The 25,884-nt window shown below is 44.5% G+C and overlaps 1 protein-coding gene across 2 annotated transcripts in view; it reads left to right on the top strand.

Moving 5' to 3' along the window:
* FBLN7 (fibulin 7) overlaps positions 1-25,884 on the top strand; it is a 53,242-nt gene that overhangs the window by 21,828 nt on the left and 5,530 nt on the right. For both annotated transcript variants that reach the window (XM_069954547.1, XM_069954546.1), the window contains exons 2-6: positions 10,280-10,439; positions 11,501-11,671; positions 19,849-19,974; positions 20,473-20,610; positions 22,167-22,304. In XM_069954547.1, coding sequence (XP_069810648.1) covers positions 10,322-10,439; positions 11,501-11,671; positions 19,849-19,974; positions 20,473-20,610; positions 22,167-22,304 — 691 coding nt within the window. In that variant the 5' untranslated portion in view covers positions 10,280-10,321. The remainder of the gene's footprint in view (positions 1-10,279; positions 10,440-11,500; positions 11,672-19,848; positions 19,975-20,472; positions 20,611-22,166; positions 22,305-25,884) is intronic.

Raw genomic sequence — 25,884 nt, 5'->3', positions numbered from 1 at the left:
GTAAGTATAGCTGTTATATAGTTGTCTTCAGGAGACTGGACCTGGATACAGTAAGTATAGCTGTTGTATAGCAAACTTCAGAAGACTGAACCTGGATACAGTAGGTATAGCTGTTATATAGCTGCCTTCAGGAGACTGGACCTGGATACAGTAAGTATAGCTGTTATATAGCAGCCTTCAGGAGACTGGACCTGGATACAATAAGTATAGCTTTGTTCTATAGCAGCCTTCAGAACACTGGAAGTGGACACAGTAAGTATAGCTGTTATAGCTGCCCTCAGGAGACTGAATCTGGATACATTAAGTATAGATGTTATATAGCAGCCTTCAGGAGACTGGACCTGGATACAGTAAGTATAGCTATTATATAGCTGCTTTCAGGAGACTGGACCTGGATACAGTAAGTATAGCTGTTATGTAGCTGCCTTCAGGAGACTGGACCTGGATACAGTAAGTATAGCTGTTGTATAGCAAACTTCAGGAGACTGGACCTGGATACAGTAAGTATAGCTATTATATAGCTGCTTTCAGGAGACTGGACCTGGATACAGTAAGTATAGCTGTTATGTAGCTGCCTTCAGGAGACTGGACCTGGATACAGTAAGTATAGATTTGTTATAAAGCTGCCGTTAGAAGACTAGGCCTGGATACAGTAAGTATAGCTGTTATATAGCAGCCCTCAGGAGACTGGACCTGGATACAGTAAGTATAGCTGTTATATAGCAGCGTTCAGGTGACTGGACCTGGATAGAAGTAAGTATAGATTTGTTAGAAAGCATGAGAACGGAAAAAAATAATGCATATAAATTGCAATAATTCTTTATATCACATCCCCTGCTGATATAGATTTTGAAAGTTATAACGACCGCGACACTTTAATTTCTACCGTATAAGATGTAGAATACTAGAAATAAATGCTAGTAAATCCTTCCTGCTTATTAAGCTTAGACAGATAGATGGGTTCAGAGTGGGTGACTATAGCCAATAATACCAGGAAAAGGGGGTGGGTGGGGGGGGGGTATGTACTGTGGAGCCCTCCCCATATGGTGGATACTACTGTTTACAATCCCTTGTTTCTATTTACAGACTGTTATGTTATATCCTCACGGTGTCTTCTAAGTTATGTCTGATAATTCTTTCCAGGAGAACAGACATAGGAAACATCCAACATAAGGAAATAGTTTGGGATGTAGAAAACTTGTTTGGGCCGATCACATAGTGAAACAACAGACAATCACCGTAGCGCACAATCTCCATGGAATCCCTAATATCACTGGGCAAACGCTGCTGATCCTATGACATATTACTGCTGATCCTATGACATATATTACTGCTGATCCTATGACATATATTACTGCTGATCCTATGACATATATTACTGCTGATCCTATGACATATATTACTGCTGATCCTATGACACATATTACTGCTGATCCTATGACATATATTACTGCTGATCCTATGACATATATTACTGCTGATTCTATGACATATTACTGCTGATCCTATGACATATTACTGCTGATCCTATGACATATATTACTGCTGATCCTATGACATATTACTGCTGATCCTATGACATATTACTGCAGTATCATGTAACAGGATCTGTAGAAACAACTTGTTTTTGTGCATTTACCATTCAGATGAGGTTTTCTGCCGCTGCTGTGAGTGGGAAGGCTGCAGGTCAGATCTGTGGTCGCCCCTCAGTCACCGCTAAGCCCGTATGTCACACACTGCTAAAGAGGGAAAGCCAGAGAAAGCGGCCAGTGTACGCGCCATACCGCTCGCACAACAGTCAATGGCTTCGTCTCAGGGCAGGAGCTCGATGAGGTATAAATTGCCGCTTTGTAAATGGCTTAAGAAGTAAAGTGATGATTATGTGGGTGGTATTTCTATTGATGATATATATAGACAGTGCGAATGTTTCACAGAACGTGGTGGAGAAGAATTTACTTTAAGAAGAAGTCTCCTAAGCCTAAGTCTGCTAAGCTTATTTTAAAAACCAACGCCAGGGTGTCGGTATATAATTTGATCCAAGTCTCCTGGTTCACATGGGTCCCTACTCTAACTCCACGCTGTGTCGATCGGTGGCCACCAATCCCGCAAAGCGCGCACCTGCAGAGAAGGGAGGCCATGGAATGGTCCTTCAACCCCAATGTCACAGGACCAAACCCAAAATGCCCCACCAATACCCAGCCAGCACCACCGGCGGAGAAGGCTGCCCCGACCGACACAGTGTGGAGTTAGCGTAGGGACCCATGTGAACCAGGAGACCTGCATGTGGTACACGGGGCGGTATGGTTTGGTCAATTATACGCCAACATCCTGACGTTGGTTTTTAAAATAAGCTTAGCAGCATTAGTATCAGCCATAGGTGTGATGTGCAGCCGTTCCTCTCTCTCCATGTCGTGTTTTACATTTCTCCCTCTCTCAGCGGCTGGCACTCCCCTTTATAAGACCCACGTGACCCAAATCAGCAGAATATACCTGTGCTCACATGTCAGTACCTCCATGTTTTTCCCATTCTGTTTGCAGCAGTGGTGGTGAGTGTAATACCATATTCATACTTGTTTGTGGGCAGCCTTCTCCGCCGGTGGTGCTGGCTGGGTATTGGTGGGGCTTTTTGGGTCTGGTCCTGTGACATTGGGGTTGCAGGGCCATTCCATGGCCTCCCTTCCCTGCAGGTGCACGCCTTGCGGGGTTGGCGGCCACCGACCGACACAGTGTGGAGTTAGCGTAGGGACCCGTGTGAACCAGGAGACCTGCATGTTGGTACACGGGGCAGTATGGTTTGGTCAAATTATATGCCAACATCCTGGCGTTGGTTTTTAAAATAGGCTTAGCAGCATTAGTATCAGCCATAGGTGTGATAGGCAGCTGCTCCTCTATCTCCATGTCCTGGTCTGTATTGTACATTTTTAACAGGTTGTGGATACAGAAATGTGGGGGAGGGGGGATTTAGAGGCCACACAAACTTTAGCATTGAATCACATATACGATAATTGTATTGAACCATGTGCGACCAACAGGACACAGATAAAGTAACACATATGGTCAGGGATTTACAGTGATAAGTCATGAAAGAGATGAACTAATTGATAGTGAACAGAGCGATGATCCAGGTCTGCTGATCCAGCTCTGATCCTCCATATGGCAGTGACCACCCAGAACTCTATCATACAAAGCAGATGGAATACAAGATGCAACCATCTGCGACTGACGTGCACACCATTGTATATATCAGATTGTGATTCACTAATGGATAAGGCTATGTTCACACAAAGTACTATTTTTTAAAAGAACAGTCACTGTTTTCCATTAAAACAACGGACACTCTTTTCATACTGCATTGATATTCATCGAGGTCAGTAAAGTTAAGTGCCAAACAATGGCCGTTGTTCAATGTATATCATTGCAGTAATAAAAGAACAGCTGTCCAGAGCAGGAGAGGTTTTTTATGCTCTGGACAATTTCTAACATGGACAGAGGTGGCAGCAGAGAGCACTGTGTCAGACTGGAGAGAATACACCACTTCCTGCAGGACATACAGCAGCTGATAAGTACTGGAAGACTGGAGATTTTTTGAAAAAAAGTAAATTATAAATCTATATAACTTTTGAAACCAGTTGACTTGGCCACAGTTCATTAGACTTCATCAACTTTTACTTTAACTCCAGGAAATGATTACAACATCTTTTTGGCTTTGTATATTTGGTTCGGGAAAAAATTCAGAAAAAAAAAAAATATTCTTCTTATTTGGTGAATAATGAATTATTATTATTATTATTATTATTATTATTAGTTAATGTTTTTCTGAGAAAATATTGTACGCACCAAAAAGATTTAAACTGCACAGAGACTATGAGCTACAGATTTATTCGAACGCATTCATTGCTTTAGAGAATTAAACATTTCAACTCAAAGAGTTCTCATACCAATCTATGCCTACTATTTTCACAGAAAACATCCTATCAGTTTAAAGCTGCTGCTTTCTGCCAAAGAAACAAAAATCCATGTGCGAGCCTTTCTATCTGTCTCCCCCTCCACCCACCAAAGTTGATATAAAGTTGCAGATACAGCCAGCCAGGGACTTGTTTACATCAGCCGTCTCAGAAGGGAGGGGGGAGGAGGTGGAGACAGAGAGAAAAGCTTGCACACAGATTTTTGTGTCTTCAGCAGAAAGCTGCAGCTCAGAACTGGGGGAAGGAGACTGAATAGATAATAAAAAGTATGGAAGAAATTGTTAGTCTCACCATGGGCAGCAACATATCAAAAGTTATGTTTGAGTGGAATACACTTTTAAAAACTGATGCTGTGATGATGATTGGGGTCATACATAGCTGCATCAAACATCAGCAGGATTGTGGTTCCTAGTGATTATTTTCTGAACAGGATCATAACTTAACAAGTGTATCCCCCTTATAGATGGCCCCCCTCTGTGTATCCCCCTTATAGATGGCCTCCTCTGTGTAGCCCCCTTATAGATGGCCTCCTCTGTGTAGCCCCCTTATAGATGGCCCCCCTCTGTGTAGCCCCCTTATAGATGCCCCCACTTTGTGTAGCCCCCTTATAGATTGACCCCCTCTGTGTAGCACCCTTATAGATGGATCCCCTCTGTGTAGCCCCCTTATTGATGTACCCCCTTTGTGTAGCCCCTTATAGATGGCCCCCCTCTGTGTAGCCACCTTATAGATGCCCCCCCCCCTTTGTGTATTCCCCATTATAGATGTCCCCCCTCTGTGTTTCCCCCTTATAGATGGCCCCCCTCTGTGTATTCCCCTTATAAATGTCCCCCTCTGTGTAGCCCCCTTATAGATGGACCCCTTCTGTGTAGCCCCCTTATAGATGTCCCCTCTCTGTGTAGCCACCTTATAGATGGACCCCCTCTGTGTAGCCCCCTTATTGATGTTCTCATCTTCTGGCATTGTTATATCTGAAGCATAGTATTTTTGGGCTACTGGGAAACATTATAGGTAAAATAATAGGGGCACATGGGGCAGCAGTAGGCACAGTATGGGCAATAACAGCAGGATGGAAGTATTAACTGTAATGTGTCATCAGGAAAGGAGTATAAATAATGTTTGTTTATGTCAAAAACTGATTTTTTAAGAACTTTTGGTGACATTTTTCCTAATTTTCCATTTTTCTATCTGTATTATAAAATAATCCTGATATCTTGCAGTTCTCATTCTCACCACTGGGGCTACAACTAAGCTGAGACTTCCTGTTGTGTCTGTGGTGATAAGAGGAGGCTGCAGTAAAGTGATCTGTACAGTATTGCAGCATCATGTGACACCAGTAGATAGAGGAGACAATAGCAGCTCCCTGTGGAATGACCTCTTCACAGGTCACAGAGCGCGCTCAGTAATGTCTCACATTCATATCAAGGGGACAGAGTCTGTCTATTGTCGTCTATGTCCATGAGTCTTGTTGTAAAGCATGTCACTAAATGCTAAGAACAGCCCAGGCAAGATGGCCGCCCACATAACAATGTACAAAAAGTGAGATAAGATCCTGCTAAGACATCTCACCTATGAACAATCAGAGATCAGCAGGAGGACTGGACGTTGCTGAACCAGGGACAGTGGGGACCAGGGTAGGTAAGTATCAATTATTTTCACCAGCTCCCCCAAAGAAGACAGGGACATAAAGGGCTACATGTTTATTGGGGAATGCAGTGTCCCAGAACATGCAGACTACTACTCCTATTATGGCCATTTCTCTTGCTGTGTCAATGCCTGTTCTGGTAAGTGTTTGCACTGCAACTGCTGCTGGTTTTCCCCTAGTATTCTCTGGTAATGTGCATTCTCATGTGTATTGTCATGTATTCCTGTGTATTATTACAGTGTACAGTGGTATGCAAGGCTGTTGATCACGTGACCTGTAACCATGGTTCCTCCAATGGCCGACTAGCTCTGGCCAGGAGCAACCATGTGACCTCCCACTTCCTGCTGACAAGTTAGTCTTCCCCCTGCTTCCAAGCAAGGAGGATGTGTGTCGTCCCTCTCCTGCCTCAGAGGAGTTGGGCTTCTTCTCTGCAGCCTTTTCACCATAAGAAGAGTGACTGATTCTGCTGCTGTATTCAAGTCTTCGGCTGTATCTGCCTGCTCAAGTGACCGGATTCTTCTCTCTCATCTGGGTGTCATTCCGTTATCTCTCATCATCGCTACAAGGATTCACAGCAAGTATTACTCTCAAGCTAATCCACCCAGCAACGCTATTTCTCTCATACTCCTACTCCCATCATCCGGCACGTATTCTCACAGCCTATGCAGCACCACTCCTGCTTTATTTGTCAAAGCCTGCTATATACCCGGTTGCATCCGGACAGAACTGTTGCTACTAGTTACTTCATCTATAATAAAACCGCTGTTACTGAACCCTGGCATTGGTGTCCACTAACTGGTGCCCTGACTAAGTGCAGCGAAGAATCGCATGCCCATCATCACCCGCAGATTCCTCAGACCGGCCCTACAGCTGTGCTGCCCTCAGGCCTATACCGTGACAAGTATAACCCCTGCAGCTGCCTCGGTCATTGCCCGCTCATAACACCGGCACTGCGGAAGTGGCCCCCAGGGGCCAGGGCATCGCATTTTTGGCGTCACGAACAGGATACAGACTGTGTTGTGTCAACTGTCAGTGCCCCAGAACTGTACTGAAACCCCCTAGAGACTTTGCCGATTACTATGGGGGTGATTGAGGTGTTTCGGGCCCTAAACAGTACACAAGATGGCCGCCGTCTTCTTCAATTTCTGGCTGCGCCATACCCCAGAGAGGAGGGGGTTAACAGCCATGCTGCCAAAGCGCGGGAATCGCCCAGCGCCATAGACTTTCCATTGACTGCTCCTGATTGGCTGCCTGGGCCGGATGACGTCACTGTTGCCGGGCAGACTCTGAGACCTGATCCTCCAGCCCTCTGCTCCTCCCCTTCCTGCTACAAGATCCGGGCAGAAAGTAGCAAGATGATGACCTATGAGGGGCATCTATCTGCAGCCACAGCACCTGTTATGCCTGACCTGCCCGAGAATCTCAGCCGGACCTCCACCCTGGCCTCCACTGGTCCAGACGAGGAGCCTGCGTCCGATGCCAGCGTCTCACCGGGACCCGATCGCTCCGGCGCTTCCGAGTTTGCCTTCACCACCGGAGGGTTCACATCACCGGAGGGTGACCAGATCGTAAGTGAACCGACTCCTCTGTCCTCAGTCCCTGGCCCTAAAGGGGAGAACTCTGCTAAGGCCTTCATATCCCCGGGTCTGTGGCAACCTCCAGGGCGTGATTCGCCGCCCCTGCCGCAATGGATGCTCGGACCGGGGCCTAAGATTAAGCAGCTGATCGAGGACATTCAGCAGGCCCTCGCTTCCCTGTCGCCTGCCACTACAGCTGCCACCGCTATGCCTAGCACTACTCCTGCAGCTTCCACTACAGCGGGCCCGTCTACTACCGCAGTCCCCTCTACTGCCCCCACTGCTGTGGCTAAGGCTGCCTCTTCTACCACGACCGTCACCTATCATGTGGCCCCCATCATCTCTCCTATCACCACGGTGACGCCCAGCATTGTAGTCACTACTGCATCCAGTGATGCTTCTGCTCCAGGCCCTTCACGCTATCGCTATCCGTGGAAGAAGAAAAAGAAGAAGCCTACTCAGGGTCCTCCAGGACATTTCTGCTAAGTATCCTTACAGAGACCAGAGCCCTTAAACTGTTTTTGTTGTCTAACTGTTTTGTTCCAGTTCCTGCAACGTTCAAGGTTCGTGCCTGGTCCTCCTGACCAAGTTCCCTGTACTAACCAGCCATGAGCTGATGGACACTTACAGTAACAAAAGGTTCTCTAGTGCCTGTCCCAGAGCCTTTTACATGGACGATGTTCTAATTGCCTAAAAGAGACTCTACCTAACAGAGACACTTAACCCATTCCTTCCTAATGCACTTTCCTGTGATTGTGTGTTCCACACAGGGTATTATTGCACTTATTTCATTATTGTACTTTTTCTACTATTGCATTTCAGTGTTATCAAAGTCTTTGTATTTCCTCCTCTGAGTAAGCACAAAGTTACATAGATTGCCTCAGAGTAGAGCGCCTCTTTTGTAAAACAGTATATTTTCCAGTGTCTAAGACAGATAGCTCCTCCTCTGAGTAAGAGAAGTCAGTTTACATATACCTCAGAGAAAGTCCAGTTTATGTAGGAGTGTTTTTTCTCATCCAGTCTCATTATTGTCTATATTATCTCTATAGCTGGAAAGATTTAGTTGAGCCAGTTTGTATGCAGATTTTTCTCAGATTTTCATTCAGATTTTTCTCAGATTTTCATTCAGATTCATGTGAGCCAGTTCTCCTCAAGACCTCGCAGTATTTGTTGTCCCTTGTGTTCCCTTTCCTTTTGTTTCCAGTATTTGTTCGCCTCTGTCTTGTCCCAACACAGTAGTTATCACACATAGTCATACCTAACCTTCACACTTGTCCATACATATCGCACCTTGGATACCTTTTCGTATGTTTGGCCTGTGGAGTGCTTGTGTGTGTGATTGAGTGGTATGAAAGGGAGCTCCCCATGTATGTTTGCTTTTATTATTTTGTTCTTTTCTCTTCCAGGTATCCAAGACACTACTCAGACACGCCAAGGTAGTACACAGGTCTTCACAGTTCTCTTTTCCAGTAGGGTAACACATTTAACAGAAAACCTACTGTCTAACTGGCTGGAATATTGAGGGTCACCCGCCAGCAGTTAAGTTGTCCTGGCTTACACGTCAGATGGTTCACGCACTAGCTACCTGGTCGCCAGAGTACGTTAGGCAGCCCTAGGTGAAGTCCTGCCACTAGGGTTTCTCATTCTCTCTCTCTTCACACCTGTGCCTTGGGCGTGGGAAACACACACCTCATCACACTCACTCTCATCATTCATTCCTGTTGTTTGATTGTCCAGTCTATTCATGTTTGCTGCCGTCTAGATTCGCCGAGGTCGGCTCAAATTTGCTAGGGAGGTATGCAGTGTCCCAGAACATGCAGACTACTACTCCTATTATGGCCATTTCTCTTGCTGTGTCAATGCCTGTTCTGGTAAGTGTTTGCACTGCAACTGCTGCTGGTTTTCCCCTAGTATTCTCTGGTAATGTGCATTCTCATGTGTATTGTCATGTATTCCTGTGTATTATTACAGTGTACAGTGGTATGCAAGGCTGTTGATCACGTGACCTGTAACCATGGTTCCTCCAATGGCCGACTAGCTCTGGCCAGGAGCAACCATGTGACCTCCCACTTCCTGCTGACAAGTTAGTCTTCCCCCTGCTTCCAAGCAAGGAGGATGTGTGTCGTCCCTCTCCTGCCTCAGAGGAGTTGGGCTTCTTCTCTGCAGCCTTTTCACCATAAGAAGAGTGACTGATTCTGCTGCTGTATTCAAGTCTTCGGCTGTATCTGCCTGCTCAAGTGACCGGATTCTTCTCTCTCATCTGGGTGTCATTCCGTTATCTCTCATCATCGCTACAAGGATTCACAGCAAGTATTACTCTCAAGCTAATCCACCCAGCAACGCTATTTCTCTCATACTCCTACTCCCATCATCCGGCACGTATTCTCACAGCCTATGCAGCACCACTCCTGCTTTATTTGTCAAAGCCTGCTATATACCCGGTTGCATCCGGACAGAACTGTTGCTACTAGTTACCTCATCTATAATAAAACCGCTGTTACTGAACCCTGGCATTGGTGTCCACTAACTGGTGCCCTGACTAAGTGCAGCGAAGAATCGCATGCCCATCATCACCCGCAGATTCCTCAGACCGGCCCTACAGCTGTGCTGCCCTCAGGCCTATACCGTGACAAGTATAACCCCTGCAGCTGCCTCGGTCATTGCCCGCTCATAACACCGGCACTGCGGAAGTGGCCCCCAGGGGCCAGGGCATCGCAGGAATAGTTGGATCGGTTATAAAATAATTTTTCTAATTGATAAATTCTTTGCTTGGTTTAACATTTAGCAATTTTCAGTTCAGAACTAGAGATGAATGAGACTGGAGCAGCTGGAGTCCAACCATTCGGCAATTGATTAGCGGTGGCTGAAGAAGCTGGATCAGCCCTAAGGCCCCCTAGAAAACATGGACACGGCCATAGGACATAGGTTGTCTCCATGTTTCCTAGACTCCTTAGGGCTGATCCAGCTTCTCCAGCCGCCGCTAATCAATTGCCAAATGGTCTGACTCCAGCTGCTCCAGTCTCACTCATCTCTATAGGATATAATATGGATATGTGATAGCAATCTGTTTACTCAGATGTCTTTAACCCTAGAGCTGCCCCAGCAAACAGCAGGTCCTGACCGTCATCAAACAGATGCAGCAATTCTTAAAGGGTCAAGAAACAAGATTTGCAGAAGGAATTCGAATTATGAAAAGCAGACTGAATAATCTGCAAAACACTGTGAACAAGGGCGGCCCGGACCCCCAGCCAGGTCAGTGCTGAAGACGGAGTATACAGCGACATATCATGTACCGGATGGAAGGATAGCTGCACAGACTATGGGCGGTCCTAGGGGACCCACCAACCCCTCTGCTCCACAAGAAATTACATGTTGTATATACTATATGCCACATCTGGCCCCTTTATAGATGATTTTTTTAGGAACTTTGGGGCAGATTTATCAAACATGGTTTAAAATGAAAACGGCTCAGTCGCCCCCGGCAACCAATCAGATTCCACCTTTCATTTTCCAAAGAGTCTGTGAGGAATGAAAGATGGAATCTGATTGGTTGCCGGGGGCAACTGAGCCAGGTTCACTTTACAGCATGTTTGATAAATCTCCCCCTTTGGGTTTATTATCAGGGGTTTATTTAGATTGATGTCATCATTAGTAATAAAATCTTTGCTTTTTTTGCCGGTAGGAGGATATAATTCTACCGACTGAAGACAATGTCCAATTATTGTATTTAAACACATTAACCACACTTTATAAAATGTTCATTTGACTTACCAACAGCATCATTTACCATTGGAAATGCTAATCCCCAGCTTCCAATTCAGTTTCAATTTCACAAGGTTGTTTTCTGTTTAAATTTGAGAAAGTGCAAGAGATTTGTGATTTCCTTTTATTCAAAAATTTCCAGTCTTCCAGTACTTAGCAGCTGGTGTATGTCCTGCAGGAAGTGGTGTATATTCTCCAGTCTGACACAGTGCTCTCTGCTGCCACCTCTGTCCATGTCAGGAACTGTCCAGAGCAGGAGAGGTTTTCTATGGGGAGTCACTACTGCTCTGGACACTTCCTGACATGGACAGAGGTGGCAACAGAGGTGGCAGCAGAGGGCACTGTGTCAGACTGGAGAGAATACACCACTTCCTGCAGGACATCCAGCAGATGATAAGTACTGAAAGACTGGAGATTTTTAAATAGAAGTCATTTACTTATCTATATAACTTTCTGACACCAATCGAAAAGTAAAAAAAAACAACACCCTGACTGATAAAAAATAATATATAATTGATTGAATATATATTTTTGTATATGATTTCTTTCAGTCTCTTGTCCTCCACTGGAAGCTCCTGAGAACGGTAAAAAATTTGGTACCAAATATCTTGCGGATCATGAGGTCCATTATACGTGTGATCCTGGGTACCAGCTGATTGGTGCGAGCAGCAGACTATGCCAGCCGAACGGCACCTGGACGGACAACGCCCCGCACTGCAAAGGTTGGGATAATGGGGTCTCTTACAGGGGTGGTCCGGGCCGGACAGTTGTATGTCAGGACGGGGATGAGTCCAGTCAGTTAGCTCTTCATAAGGCCGGGTTCACACTGCGGTTCTGCTGTCCGTTTTACATATCCATTACTGTATGTAAAAAACAGATGCAAAAGGCCTCATTCACACTTTCAATGATTTTTATGGATCGTGATTTTAGTCTGCTAAATCCGTGATCTGTCATTGCATCTGTTTTTACATCCGTTTTTACATCAATATTTTTGGGGTTCCACCATTCATGCTATGGTAGATTGAAAAGCGCCTTTAGGCCATGTTCACATGGCGTATAACACCGGCCATTCTGTGACCCAGCCGAGTCACAGAGCGGCCGGTGTTAGTAAAAATCATCCCAGCTAGTACTACGGTATTGGCCGGATGATCTTCATTTTTGTTGAGTTCGGATGTGGGTGCATCCAATTCACACATTGCACTCAATGGTGAGTGAACTGACATGTCTCTGTGGCTGCTATTCAATAAATAGTGGCCACACAAAACTGACGTCTGTTTTTCGTGCGGCCGGATGGAATCCTGGCCGGAGCGTATGCTCTGTGAATACACTCCGTCCGGGATTGCATTCATTCAAATAGAACGTATGTTTAGCATAAATCACGGCCATTGTTGCAAATCTAGGTCAGTGTGATGTGCATTTGTGCCAGTTTATTTACCCTATTGGAGCCCTCTGTCCTCCGCTTCTGTAGTTACATTCACGTACATTAGGTAGACCTGATCACTTTCCGTCATGTCAATCAACCAATCACAGCTCAGCTTTCAGATTTCATACCTTGCCCTTGAAAAATTAAAGCCGAGCTGTGATTGGTTGTTGGAGCAATACAGACAGTCCTTCTTTTAGACAGCATCAGAAATCAGTGGATGATACATATCAAGGCTTTTGTGTCCATTTTTAGGTGAATATACATGGTTTATAATACCTACAATAGGACCCCTATATACTTATTTGTCCATAAGAACAACTCCAAAGTTTATACCTAACAAAAAACAACAATGCTGGACAATAATTCCAAATATAACGAAAGTATCTCTTTATTAATTACATACCAAGAATAAGAACAGTTTTATCTAAAATTGCAGGAAGCAAGTACATACATTGGAGGGATGATGGGCAGACAAAAAATTAATTACATATACAAAAATGCATACGTATCCATATGTGTATACATGGCTACATACATACGTGGTGGGAAAAAACACATGAAATGAAATTAAATGGAAACAGAAAAGAGGACTGCGGGCTACAAGAAATAACACAGTACTACTCAATGGGTAAAAAAGTCCGCACTTGTGCCCCAGTTAGTGACTTCACATGACCAATACTAGACTCCTCACCACCTGAGCTCAAAATAGAGCTATTGCCCAACACCACCACTCACCCAACGCTGCGTTTCGCCAACAAGCTTTATCAAGGGTGTATGTATGTATGTAGCCATGTATACACATATGGATACGTATGCTTTTTTGTATATGTAATTAATTTTTTGTCTGCCCATCATCCCTCCAATGTATGTACTTGCTTCCTGCAATTTTAGATAAAACTGTTCTTATTCTTGGTATGTAATTAATAAAGAGATACTTTAGTTATATTTGGAATTATTGTCCAGCATTGTTGTTTTTTGTTAGGTATAGAAAAAAAAGAATATACATTGTTTGCGCCAATCTTTCACACATAGAGGTATTTAGCAATGAGTAGTTACCGGTTGAATATTTATTCACTGCAATTATCTTAGTATTCGTCTTTTTAGCAGTATTCAACAAAATATTCCCTCTATGGGGCCGGCGCACCTGCTTTATCAACTGCGCAAAACTTTAAAACAAAATTGCTGGCTGAAGGCGACGTCCGCTCTGGACCGGGAGAATACAGATCGTTTATCTGTTAGACAAAAAAAAAATGCTAGATATTTCAGGGTAGGAAAATCAATGTCATTCTTTGAATATTGAAAGTTTATACAATTTCCTGTGGAACAATTTTTCACAATTTTCCAAATCTTTCTTTGTAATCCTTCATAGTTTATTGATTAAAGGGGTTGGCCACTTTATAGTAAAATAAGTCAGTACAAAGTATTAGTAAGTGTGCTCAATGTGTATACTGACAGCAGCTCTCTGTGTACTCACTGTATATACTGACAGCAGCTCTCTGTGTACTCACTGTATATACTGACAGCAGCTCCCTGTGTACCTCATAGAGCTAATATCAGACTCCCCTCCTTCAAAAAGGGGTGCCCCGCTCTGTTTTGTTCCTGTCCATAAAATGGCTGACATGGAGGAGCATGTGACCATGCCCTGCCCACTGTGTTCTCCATAGACACATACAGGCTCAGTGGTGAACACTGGGGGGCGGGGCCTGGTCACATGCTCCTCCATGTCAGCCATCTTATGGACCAAAACACCACAGAGCAGGGCAGCCCAGCCTGGAGTAGGGGAGTCTGATATTAGCTCTATGAGGTACACAGGGAGCTGCTGTCAGTATATACAGTGAGTACACAGGGAGCTGCTGTCAGTATATACAGTGAGTACACAGGGAGCTGCTGTCAGTATATACAGTGAGTACACAGGGAGCTGCTGTCAGTATATACAGTGAGTACACAGGGAGCTGCTGTCAGTATATACAGTGAGTACACAGGGAGCTGCTGTCAGTATATACAGTGAGTACACAGGGAGCTGCTGTCAGTATATACAGCGAGTACAGTTACTAATACTGTACACTGACCAATTTTACTATAAAGTGGCCAACCCCTTTAACTTCTGTCGGATAAAGATCTGTTCTGATCAGACAGGCGCATAGTTCCTTACATGAGAGAGGCCTGAAATTCTAAGGCAGGTTTAAAGGAGAAAAGTGTGGTGAAAATTTTAATTAAAGTATTGTATTGCCCCCCAAAAGTTATACAAATAACATGGTGATGTCATTTCCTGGATAACATGGTGGTGTCACTTCCTGGGTAACATGGTAATGTCACTTTCTAGATAACATGGTGATGTCACTTCCTGGATAACATGGTGATGTCACTTCCTGGATAACATGGTGATGTCACTTGCTGTATAACATGGTGATGTCACTTCCTGGATAACATGGTGATGTCACTTCCTGGATAACATGGGGATGTCACTTCCTGGAAAACATGGTGATGTCACTTCCTGGATAACATGGTGATGTCACAACCCGACTCCCAAAGCCTTTCGGGCTGTGACTGCTGGAGAGGATGATGGCAGAGGGGTGCTCAGTGTTCCTCCAGTGCCCTGCATCCCTCAGTGTCCCCTTGCCATCATCCTCTCCAACAGCAACAGCCCGCAAGGCTCTGGGAGTCGGGTCGTGACATCACCATGTTATTCAGGAAGTGACATCACCATGTTATCCAGGAAGTGACATCACCATGTTATCCAGGAAGTGACATCACCATGTTATCCAGGAAGTGACATCACCATGTTATCCAGGAAGTGAAGCCTTGATGTAGAAGTAAGTGCAGGGAAAAAAAGCACTTTATAAGTATTTCCCGTAATAAGTGTATATTGGGGATTCATATAACTTTTGGTGGGCAGTACAATACTTTAATAAAAATTTTCACCGGACTTCTCCTTTAACAGAGTGGGGGGAATGAATATAAAGATTTCACCAGGAAAATATAATTTTCCAGGCAAACCCGACTCGTGCACAGGAGAACTTCCTCAGGGTTCCAAGTCAGGAACTGTCCAGAGCAGGAAAGGTTTTCTATAGGGATTTGCTGCTGCTCTGAGCAGTTCCTGACATGGACAGAGGTGGCAGCAGAGAGCACTGTGCCAGACTGGAAAGAATACACCACTTCCTGCAAGACATACAGGAGCTGATAAGTACTGGAAACATGACATATTTAAAGAGAAGTATATTACAAATCTGCATAACTTTCTGTAACCAGTTGATTCAAAATATTTTTTTTTCCGCTGGAGTTTCCCTTAAACCTAAAGCCAAATAAAAATATATTATGTACTTCTTATTTTACAAATTGTTGCGTAATTTCCATTAGAGTTATACTGTCTCTTACACAGCTTGTTTTGTCTACAGATTCTTCACCTTTATAGTCTTCCCTTAATGGCTTTGTAAAAGTTATCTAATGTCATCTCCTGAATCCGATGCCTGCCCATCTGCACGCCTGCCCCCCTGCCCACCTGCACGCCTGCACGCCTGCCCACCTGCCCCCCTGCCCACCTGCACGCCCGCCCCCCTGCCCACCTGCAGGCCCGCCCATCCACGCCAAACAAAGCTCCGTGTATGCGGAGAGGTCGGGGTAATCAGCCTGACTTTCTGCTGACTACCGTCATGGTCCATCAGTCGGCAGGTATTCGGACTATGCTATTGATGGGCGGCTGCAGCGGCTTCTTGGCAGGACCTGAGGAATGTCTTGCCATGTGGCGTTCATTGACTCTCTCTCTCCGAGACATTCCAAGTAACAATAATGGAATATAATATTCTGTTTAATCTCAAATCTCGCCTTTTGGGCATCAGAAAAAGAGAATCATATCCCAATAATATATTTTACAGATACTTTTTAGATGCTTAAAGTGGAAACAGGTTGTTGCCAATTGAACTCTATCTAACCCATCCTTTAAGGCGGTCCGTTCAAGAAGGAAAATATCTTCAGTACACTGATAATAGTGACACACGGAGACCCGGCGGGAAACGCAACCGATGTGAAGAAATGTGCGCTTCGCTCTCCAAAATGCATCGGTGCTTCATATCAGACAGGAAATAATACTAATACTAATACTCCATCTAATTCACATGGCAGGAAATTAAATTTTTTGCTTGACAACCTTGTAAGTTTGAGGAGGGAATTTACGAAGTAAAAATTTTGAAAATAATCTTAAAATCTTAAAGGGGTATTCCTATTGCTAAACTTTTTTTAGGTGATGAAAAACACAGAAGAAAGCAATTTTACCAATCCATTGCATAAGCAAAATTGCTTTCTTTTGAAGTACGTCCCTCTTCTCTCACTGTCAAGTTGACAGCAGTTGCCCTGGATCCCGACCACCACTATCAGCTATGAAGTGACAGGACTGGTGGTCGGGATCCAGGGCAACTGCTGTCAACTTGACAGTGAGAGAAGAGGGACGTACTTCAAAAGAAAGCAATTTTGCTTATGCAATGGATTGGTAAAATTGCTTTCTTCTGTGTTTTCCATCACCTAAAAAAAGTTTAGGGAATACACTTACAAGGATGTCAAGCAAAAAATGTCTTACTTATATCTAGCAATTTAGCAAGACCTAGTAAAGGTTGCCCCTAAAAGTAAGACCTACACTTTTGGATGCATGCCCACCGAACAGAACACCAGGGCATGCAGCTGTGATTCTTTTTAGCCCGTCGCCATTCTGTCACCATCCGTTGCAGAGCAGCTGCATGCAGGACATAAAGACAGTCACCTGCCACCAGCCCTGATGTTCCCTTCCACAGCTGTCACTTGTAACTGTGCAGGAAATGCATCAAGAGGTCCGTCGTCCGCCAATATCCCTGTTGTCCTCTACCACCAGATGTAAAGCTGCACACAGTGTCCCGTTATCCTGTTGTCTTTTGCCATACAATGCACTGTCCCTGCTGTGCTGTACAAGTGTGCTGTGGTGAGCTTCCACTGATGGCAAGAAGCCACTATACCATACGCTCTGGCCCTGCTGTGCTTTATGAGTGTGCTGTGGTGAGCTCCCTCTGAGGGCCATAAGCCGCCATTCCGTACGCTCTGTCCCTGCTGTGCTGTATGAGTGTGCTGTGGTGAGCTCTCCTTGGTGGCCGGAAACCACCATACCATACGCTGTTCCTGTTGTGCTGTATTAGTGTGCTGTGCTGAGTTCCCCCTGGTGCCTGAAAGCCGCCATACCATATGCTGTTCCTGCTGTGCTGTACGAGTGTGCTGTGGTGAACTCTCCCTAGTGTCCAGAAGCCCCCATATCGCACACTGTCCCTGCTGTACTATATGAGTGTGGTGAGGTGAGCTCCCCCTGGTGGCTGGAAGCCGCCATAGCATATGCTGTCCTTGCTGTGCTGTACTAGTGTGCAATGAGTTCCCCCTGGTGGCCATAAGCTGCAATACCGTTCGTGCTGTATATCCACCATAGATACACTCTGGGTGTAGTTTTTTTTGGGGGGGTGGGGGTTCGCTCATACCCCTACATTTCCTCATAAATTGCAATAAATCAAGGGCACAAAGTTTATTTTTCTGAATGCTGCAATAATTCTTACTAGATATGTCTATAGGACATCCGTAAGTGCAAGACGATTGCTGGGCTCTGTGGTGGCATACTGCAGTCCTCCAGCCGCAGTTCACTTGGTTCCCTCCGTTGGGGAGAGGATTAGCCTTGTGGTCCGTTATCACAACGTTTCGGGGTGAAACTCCCGCTTTGTCGAGCCTGACCTTTCACTGGGAACCCCCAAGCCAAGGGGGTGGGGGTGGGGTGGGGGTCTCCAATCCAGGAAACCACCTTCCAACAAGACACAGTCAAGCATAGCCTGACCTGGGGTATACCCCAGCAATGGAGGGAGACGCAGCAGAGCCGAGCACGTACAGCACTGCTACATCCGGTCCTGGCTCCCCCGCTGTGAGCATAGTCTACAGTACTTTCACGTAGGTGAGTGGGTATGCCAATGACACTCATCCCAGAATGTGGAGAATCCTACAAATTACAAAGTTTACAAGCTGAGCGGAGTTTTATTTCCAGTGCGTCGCGGTTTATACAATAATCTTTACAATCACATAAAACTCAGTTTAAGGGAAGAATCGGCCTTATAAATGTCTGTATTACCGCTCCGTAGAATCCCTCTAAATTCTGCATCTTCTTGTTGGGGTCATCTGTAAAACCTGTTGTACTCCATTAAAGTATAAAATAAGCTTTTTATCTTCATTTTATATTTACAAAGTAATTTTATAAGTTACAAGGGATGTGTGTAATGTCTGGGCCCCAGCAGTGATTACCACCCCAGTAAGTCACTTGTTTTCAGATAAAGGGGGACTCCATCACATCTATTTTCTTTAAAATCAACTGGTGTCAGAAAGGTATACACATTTGTAATTTATTTCTATTTAAAAATCTCCAGTTTTCCAGTACGTATCAGCTGCTGTATGTCCTGCAGGAAGTGGTGTATTCTCCCCAGTCTGACACAGCGCTCTCTGCTGCCACCTCTGTCCATGTCAGGAACTGTCCAGAGCAGGAGAGATTTTCTATGAGGATTTGCTGCTTCTCTGGACAGTTCCTGACATGGACAGAGGTGGCAGCAGAGAGCACTGTGTCAGACTAGAAAGAATACCCCACAGGTCACCTGTACAGCATCTGATGACACTGTCCCTTTAAGGAGCTGCTGCCCTACGGCTTCCCTCTCCTGGTCTCTACAGCTCCAAAGAGACTGAAACCCTCCCCCAACTGCTGTTACTTATGGAGCTGATAAGGACCCAGGAGATTTCGGGGAGTATTGCACAGGTCTTGCAGTATTAACAGCCACTCAGATGTAATATGGAGTGGTCTGTAATAATGTATTATGGTGGTTATGCTCTAATTGGCTGTTGTTTCAGATTTGATGGCTAGGATTTGGCCCTACACATGCAGAGCACCCAGCACAGTGAATATGAGGACTTAAAGGGATCCTGTAACCACAAAAATGCTACCTCAGCTATTAACATCATATTAAAGATCAGGAAGAGCTGAGCAGATTGATATATATCTTTATAGCAAAAGATTCAGTATAACTTTAAATTTATTGATTGAAATCTCTGATGTTTCCATGCTAAGGAATCCAGTCCATTGAATGACTCCGCCCACTGGACTCCTTATCACAGAATAACATGATGGCGATAGAATAAATAGCATTGTCTTGGTGGTTGGTTCCCTTTAAGTGGTGATGTACATCCTTGCTGCTTACCTCCTTGGGTCAGACAGTAAGCAGTAATACTAAATGTATACTGTAGAGGAGCAGGGACTCCTGTAAAAAAAGACAGGCGTCCCTGTGTGATCTATGTTATCTGCTCCTGTAGACTGAGCAGCTAGCTACTTACTTACATAGCATAGCTACAAAGCAATGAGCTCCCAGAACACCATTATATTACTCCGTAGCCTGATCCTGCTGAAAATTTTATTATTATGACAGCGACTCATGTATTTTTTAGACATCAGGCCCTGCAGTAGCCAACCCTGTCTGAATGGAGGGACATGTGTGGATGGAAGCAATCAATACAAATGTACCTGTCCGCCAGAATGGAGAGGAAGCAACTGCCAGACTAAAACCCCGACAGGTAAAGAACATTTATGGCTCCCCCGTGTATTTCCATTGTGTAGCTGCTAGTGGGGATGTACAGGATAAGAAGAACATTGCTACTTTTTCCTAGGAATTGTATCTTTCTCCGGCAAAATATTTTTCTTTTAACTCTATTGGTTTCAGAAAGTTATATAGATTTGTAATTTACTTCTGTTTAAAAATCTCCAGTCTTCCAGTACTTATCAGCCGCTGTATGCCCTACAGGAAGTGGTGTATTGTTTTCTATGGGGCTTTGCTGCTGCTCTGGACAGTTCCTGACATGGACAGAGGTGGCAGCAGAGAGCACTGTGTCTGACTGGAGAGAATACACCACTTCCTGGAGAACATACAGCAGCTAATAAGTACTGGAAGACTGGAGATTTTTAAATAGACGTAAATTACAAATCTTTATAACTTTCTGAAAAAAAAAAGAAAAAGATTGACTCCAGAGTACCACTTTAATTAGTTTTTTTTTTCTTTCCACCTGTCTGTTTAGCACCATCCGACTGGCCAGTAGTCAATGATGCAGCATTAAGCCGCAAAGCTACCTGTACCAGAGTAGACCACACTCAGCACTGCAGCTGTGATCCCGGCTTCCAGATGAGCGGCACTCCCGAGAACAGTATATGTCAAGGTGGGTAACACGTACTCGCACGATGAGGAGAAAATGCAGGAAAAAGTATAGTTGTATATACTCTGTCAGAAGAAAAGGGGGTTCAGCTGGGACACGGGTGTCGACCTGCATCATAGAAGGACGAGCGATTAAAACAGAGATGGGGAACCTTCAGTCCTCCAGCTGTTGCAAAATTACAATTTCCATCATGCCTGGACAGAGGTGCTCTGAAGGTTTCCCATCTCTGGATTAAAATAAGTGAATTTCTTAATAATTGGACAAACATTTTATTATAGAATCCCAAGAAATAATAGGGACAAATAATAAAGGAAACTTACCCATCCCGGGTCCTGTTAACAGCCATTAGTGTCCTGCAGCTCTTCCAGCTGTAACCTCACATACCTGGCTGAGTGTCTGCCCGCTCAGCCAATCAGTGACTGGGGCGGGATAGTATCCCAGTCACTGACTGGCTGAGTGGGCAATAACTCAGCCGGGTACGTGATGCTGCAGCTGTAAAAGCCGGGTACGTGAGGTTGCAGCTATAAAAGCTGGGTATGTGTCGTACCCGATGTCCAGCCAAAAATGACAGCAAGGCCAGGGAGCAGCACTAAGGAGACAAGGGGACAGGTGAGTTTAAGTTGTTTATTTTTTACCCGCACCCCCTGCCTGCCTTCCTCTTTTTTTCAAAGTGTAGCTGCCATTCAAATTTTTTGCTGGAATCAATAGTAAAAGCGATTTTAAGAAACTCTGTAATAGGTTTTATTAGGCAAAAAAGCCTTTTTCTGTACTCAAAAAAGCTGTTTTCCTACCTCCCCCCCCCTCCCCTTACTTCTTATGTCTTTATTATCAGGCAAAGCCGTTTTCATTAAAGAGGAGCAAAGTGAAGCCGGGTTTACTGAGTCCATTATAACCTATGGAGGGGGAGGGGCTGAGGGGGATGAGTGAGCAGGGAGAGCAGACAAGCAGCTGTACAGTTTGAAGACTGTCTGAACATATAAAAAGCTGGATTCACAGGTCAGACAGGTCAGTGCTTATCAGGGATCTTGGTGAGAGAGGATTGCAGGATGATGTGCTGTGCAGGGCTGCCTTTTCTCCTCTCTGTGCTCACTCACCCCCCCTCAGCCCCCCCCCCCCCATAGACCATAATGGACACAAAAATCCTGCTTCTTCTTAAGTGAGGGGGGAGGTAGGAAAACAGCTTTTTGAGTACAGAAGGAAACTCTTTTGCTTAATAAAACCTATTAGCGAGTTTCATATAATCGCTTGTGCTGTTAATACTTATTGATTTCTGAAAAATGACAGTTACACTTTAAATTTGTTGGGATGTCTCGTTTAACTGCAGTAATTGATGGTTTTATTGCCATCTTGCTGTCCTCTATTGCATCAACACACTGAAACTCCAATGTGTGAAAACTTTGTCCCTTTGGCTATTGAATCAAGTATATTCATTACATGATATTCAGAATACACGTGCAATGTAATAATTTATGGAATCATTCTGCTTACTGTATGTGACAGCGCTGACACTGGAGACATGGCGAGACATTTATCACTTCTGAATGCTTCTTTTCATGTAGATGTTAATGAATGTGAATTGTACAAGGCAGAAGGAACAACCCGGCTTTGTGTACATGCCTGCATTAACACTCCTGGATCTTACCGGTGTGCCTGTCCTGCCGGATATAAGATCCTTACTGATGGCAAAAATTGTGAAGGTAAGAGCAGAGTAAAAATAACTACTACTGTAGAGGCCTGCATGCTTCATGCTTAAAGTGTCCCTGTCGTTATGACTTTCAATATGTAAATCAGCAGGGGATGTGATATAAAGAGCTCTTATGCTTTATAACAAAGCTATACTTACTTGTATCCAGGTCTGGTTTCCTGAATGCTGCTATATAACAGCTATACTTACTATATCCAGGTCCAGTCTCATGAAGGCAGCTATATAACAGCTATACTTACTGTATCCAGGTCCAGTCTCCTGAAGGCAGCTATATAACAGCTATACTTACTGTATCCAGGTCCCTTCTCCTTAAGGAGGCTATATAACAGCTATACTTACTGTATCCAGGTCCAGTCTCCAGAAGGCAGCTATATAACAGCTATACTTACTGTATCCAGGTCCAGTCTCCTGAAGGCTGCTATATAACAGCTATACTTACTGTATCCAGGTCCAGTCTCCTGATGGCAGCTATATAACAGCTATACTTACTGTATCCAGGTCCAGTCTCCTGAAGGCTGCTATATAACAGCTATACTTACTGTATCCAGGTCCAGTCTCCTGTAGGCAGCTATATAACAGCTATACTTGCTTGTATCCAGGTCTAGTTTCCTGAATGCTATTTAACAGCTATACTTACTGTATCCAGGTCCAGTCTCCTGAAGGCAGCTATATAACAGCTATACTTACTGTATCCAGGTCCAGTCTCCTGAAGGCTGCTATATAACAGCTATACTTACTATATACAGGGCCAGTCTCCTGAAGGCAGCTATATAACAGCTATACTTACTGTATCCAGGTCCAGTCTCCTGAAGGCTGCTATATAACAGCTATACTTACTGTATCCAGGGCCAGTCTTATGAAGGCAGCTATATACCAGCTATACTTACTGTATCCAGGTCCAGTCTTATGAAGGCAGCTATATACCAGCTATACTTACTGTATCCAGGTCCAGTCTTATGAAGGCAGTTATATAACAGCTGTACTTACTGTATCCAGGTTTAGTCTCCTGAAGCTTTTTAGTCTTGTGCACATGGGAATCGGTTGCCTTCATAATTGGGCACATGGGAATCAGTCTCCTTCATATGTTTTCCCCTTAGGGAGCTTATTAAGTCATCTGTACTTTTTATTGGATTATCACCAAGACTAAAAGAGTGACTATAAAAGCAGGACTATATTAGGGAATGGCCAATGGTAAATGGAAACATTCAATCAATGTGAGTATTGAATAGTTATCTTGCAGGTATGGTTTGTTACGCTCCAGTCAGCACGGGCCGTTGCCGCATGTTACTCTAGTTATAACTTGTCCATCTGTGAAACAATTATCTGAATCATAGAATTAAATTAATTAAATTAAGTTTCCAGTTTCCATTGTTGTGGATGATGTCAATAACCTCGGGAAGGAAAACCTGAACTCACTGTTTAATTATGTGAAAGTCGCCTCCGGCGTCCCCGATTACTGTAAATTAACATTGTTTTTATGATTTCATTACGGCACTTGGCAGGTGTCTACAATCTCTTCATTTAATGAGTTGGGTTTTAGTTTTCTTTGTCTGATTTCCTGGCGTTGGGATTACAGCGCAGCTACGTCTTGGATTTCTACTTTTCATAAACAAATGGATGTAGCAGCCATTTTCTGGCCATACTTTAGTGGGAACATATACTCGGACAATGGGTGCGGATCCACTGTGCCACCTAACTAGTTTAATTTGATGGCTATACTAATAAAGATCATGATATTCTACCCTGATTCTCCAATCATACGCTGCCCCTGCTGTGTTGTACGAGTGTGCTGTATTGAGTTCCCTCTGGTGGCCATAAGCCGCCATACCGTACGCTCTGTTCCTGCTGTGCTGTATGAGTGTACTGTGGTGAGCTCCCCTGGTGGCCGGAAGCCGCCATACCATAAGCTCTGTCCCTGCTGTGCTGTACAACTGTGCTGTAGTGAGCTCCCACTGTTGGCTGGAACCAGCCATACCATGCACTCTGTCCCTGCTGTGCTGCACATGCTCAGCACGGGCAGAAGCTGCCATACTGTACACTCTGTCCCTGCCGTGCTTTACGAGTGTGCTGTGGTGAGCGTCCTCTGTTGGTGTGAAGCCACCATACCATGCACTCTGTCCCTGCTGTCCTGTACGAGTGTGATGAGCTTCCCCTAGTGGCCGGAAGTTGCCATACCATACGCTGTCCCTGCTGTTCTGCACGGGCTCAGCATGGACGGAAGCTGCCATACTGTACACTCTGTCTCTGCTGGCTGTGCTGTACGAGTGTTCTGAGGTGAGCTTCCCCTGGTGGCCGGAAGCTGCCATACCATACGCTGTCCCTGCTGTGCTGTATAAGTGTGCTGTGGTGAGCTCCCCCTGGTGGCCAGAGACTTATGAGTAGTGATGAGCGAACTTACCAACTGTTCAGGTTCATCCAAACCTAAGCGCTCAGCATTTGACTCCCGGTGGCTGGAGAAGTTGGATGCAGTTCTAGGGAGTCCTAGTTAACCTCCCCCCTATGACTGTAATAGTGAGTATGAGAAGAGGAGGGTAGTAGCTTGTGATACTGATGTTCTCCATAGAGCTATCTATAAGTGATATCAGACCACTCTATTTCTGGGACTGATTCCCTCATTATCTATCACAGATATAATAAGATGCAGATTTTGACATTTTCGGTTACATCAGATAATTTATAGCAAACATCCGATTATATCTCATTATATGTTCTGTACCACGCTGAAGCCTCATCTATCTCATAGCCAGAAAATGACTGCAAATTCTAACGCCAGATACAGCTCAAGAACCAATCAAAAGTCAGAGCAAACTCAAATATCTTATATTCACATGTGGCAGATTTTGAATTTTTAGAATATTTTTTTTTTTTTTACTATTTATTTAAATGGTGCTGCAAAAATTAATGTCCCTCCTGCCAGCACAGACCCATTAAGATGAACGGAATTGATTTTCAGATGCAGAAACTAGCCGGGATCGGAGGAGAGTCAGATCCCAGCAATTTAAAGGGGTTATCCAGCGCTACAAAAACATGGCCGCTTTCTTCCAGAGACAGCCCCGCTCTTGTCTCCAGTTTGGGTGCAGGTTTTGTATCTCTGTTCCATTGAAGTGAATGGAGCTTAATGGCAAACTGCACCTGACCTGGAGACAAGAGCGGTGCTGTCTCTGGAAGAAAGTAGCCGTGTTTTTCTAACCCCTTTAACCACATTAGATGCAATGGCCAATAAGTAATGCAGCATTATAGTCATTTTACAGAGAGAAGTTCCTCCATCTGCTACTCCTTGGCATCCTGCCCGTGATCTTGGGGGCCAAAGGTCACCGCTGTATGTAACATTGGCAGACTAAAATGCTCATATACATGGAGTTTGCCGAAGCATCATATGAGCCATTGGAATATTAGATCGTAACCTCACCGAGAGGGACCATATAAAATAACTGAAAACGTTACAATAAAAAAAAAACAGAGTAAGTGCATAGTAAGAAAAAAACTTACATTTTCCCCCTAAAAGTTGTTTCATTAAGTGTAAAAAAACATACACACACAGTGTGGACTGGGGTATCGGGGGCCCACCAGAG

The sequence above is a fragment of the Dendropsophus ebraccatus genome, chromosome 15, assembly GCF_027789765.1.
Source record: "Dendropsophus ebraccatus isolate aDenEbr1 chromosome 15, aDenEbr1.pat, whole genome shotgun sequence".
Lineage (NCBI taxonomy): Eukaryota > Metazoa > Chordata > Amphibia > Anura > Hylidae > Dendropsophus > Dendropsophus ebraccatus.
The sequence above is the reverse complement of the archived record's forward strand: the minus strand, read 5'-3'. Positions and strand labels throughout refer to the sequence as shown.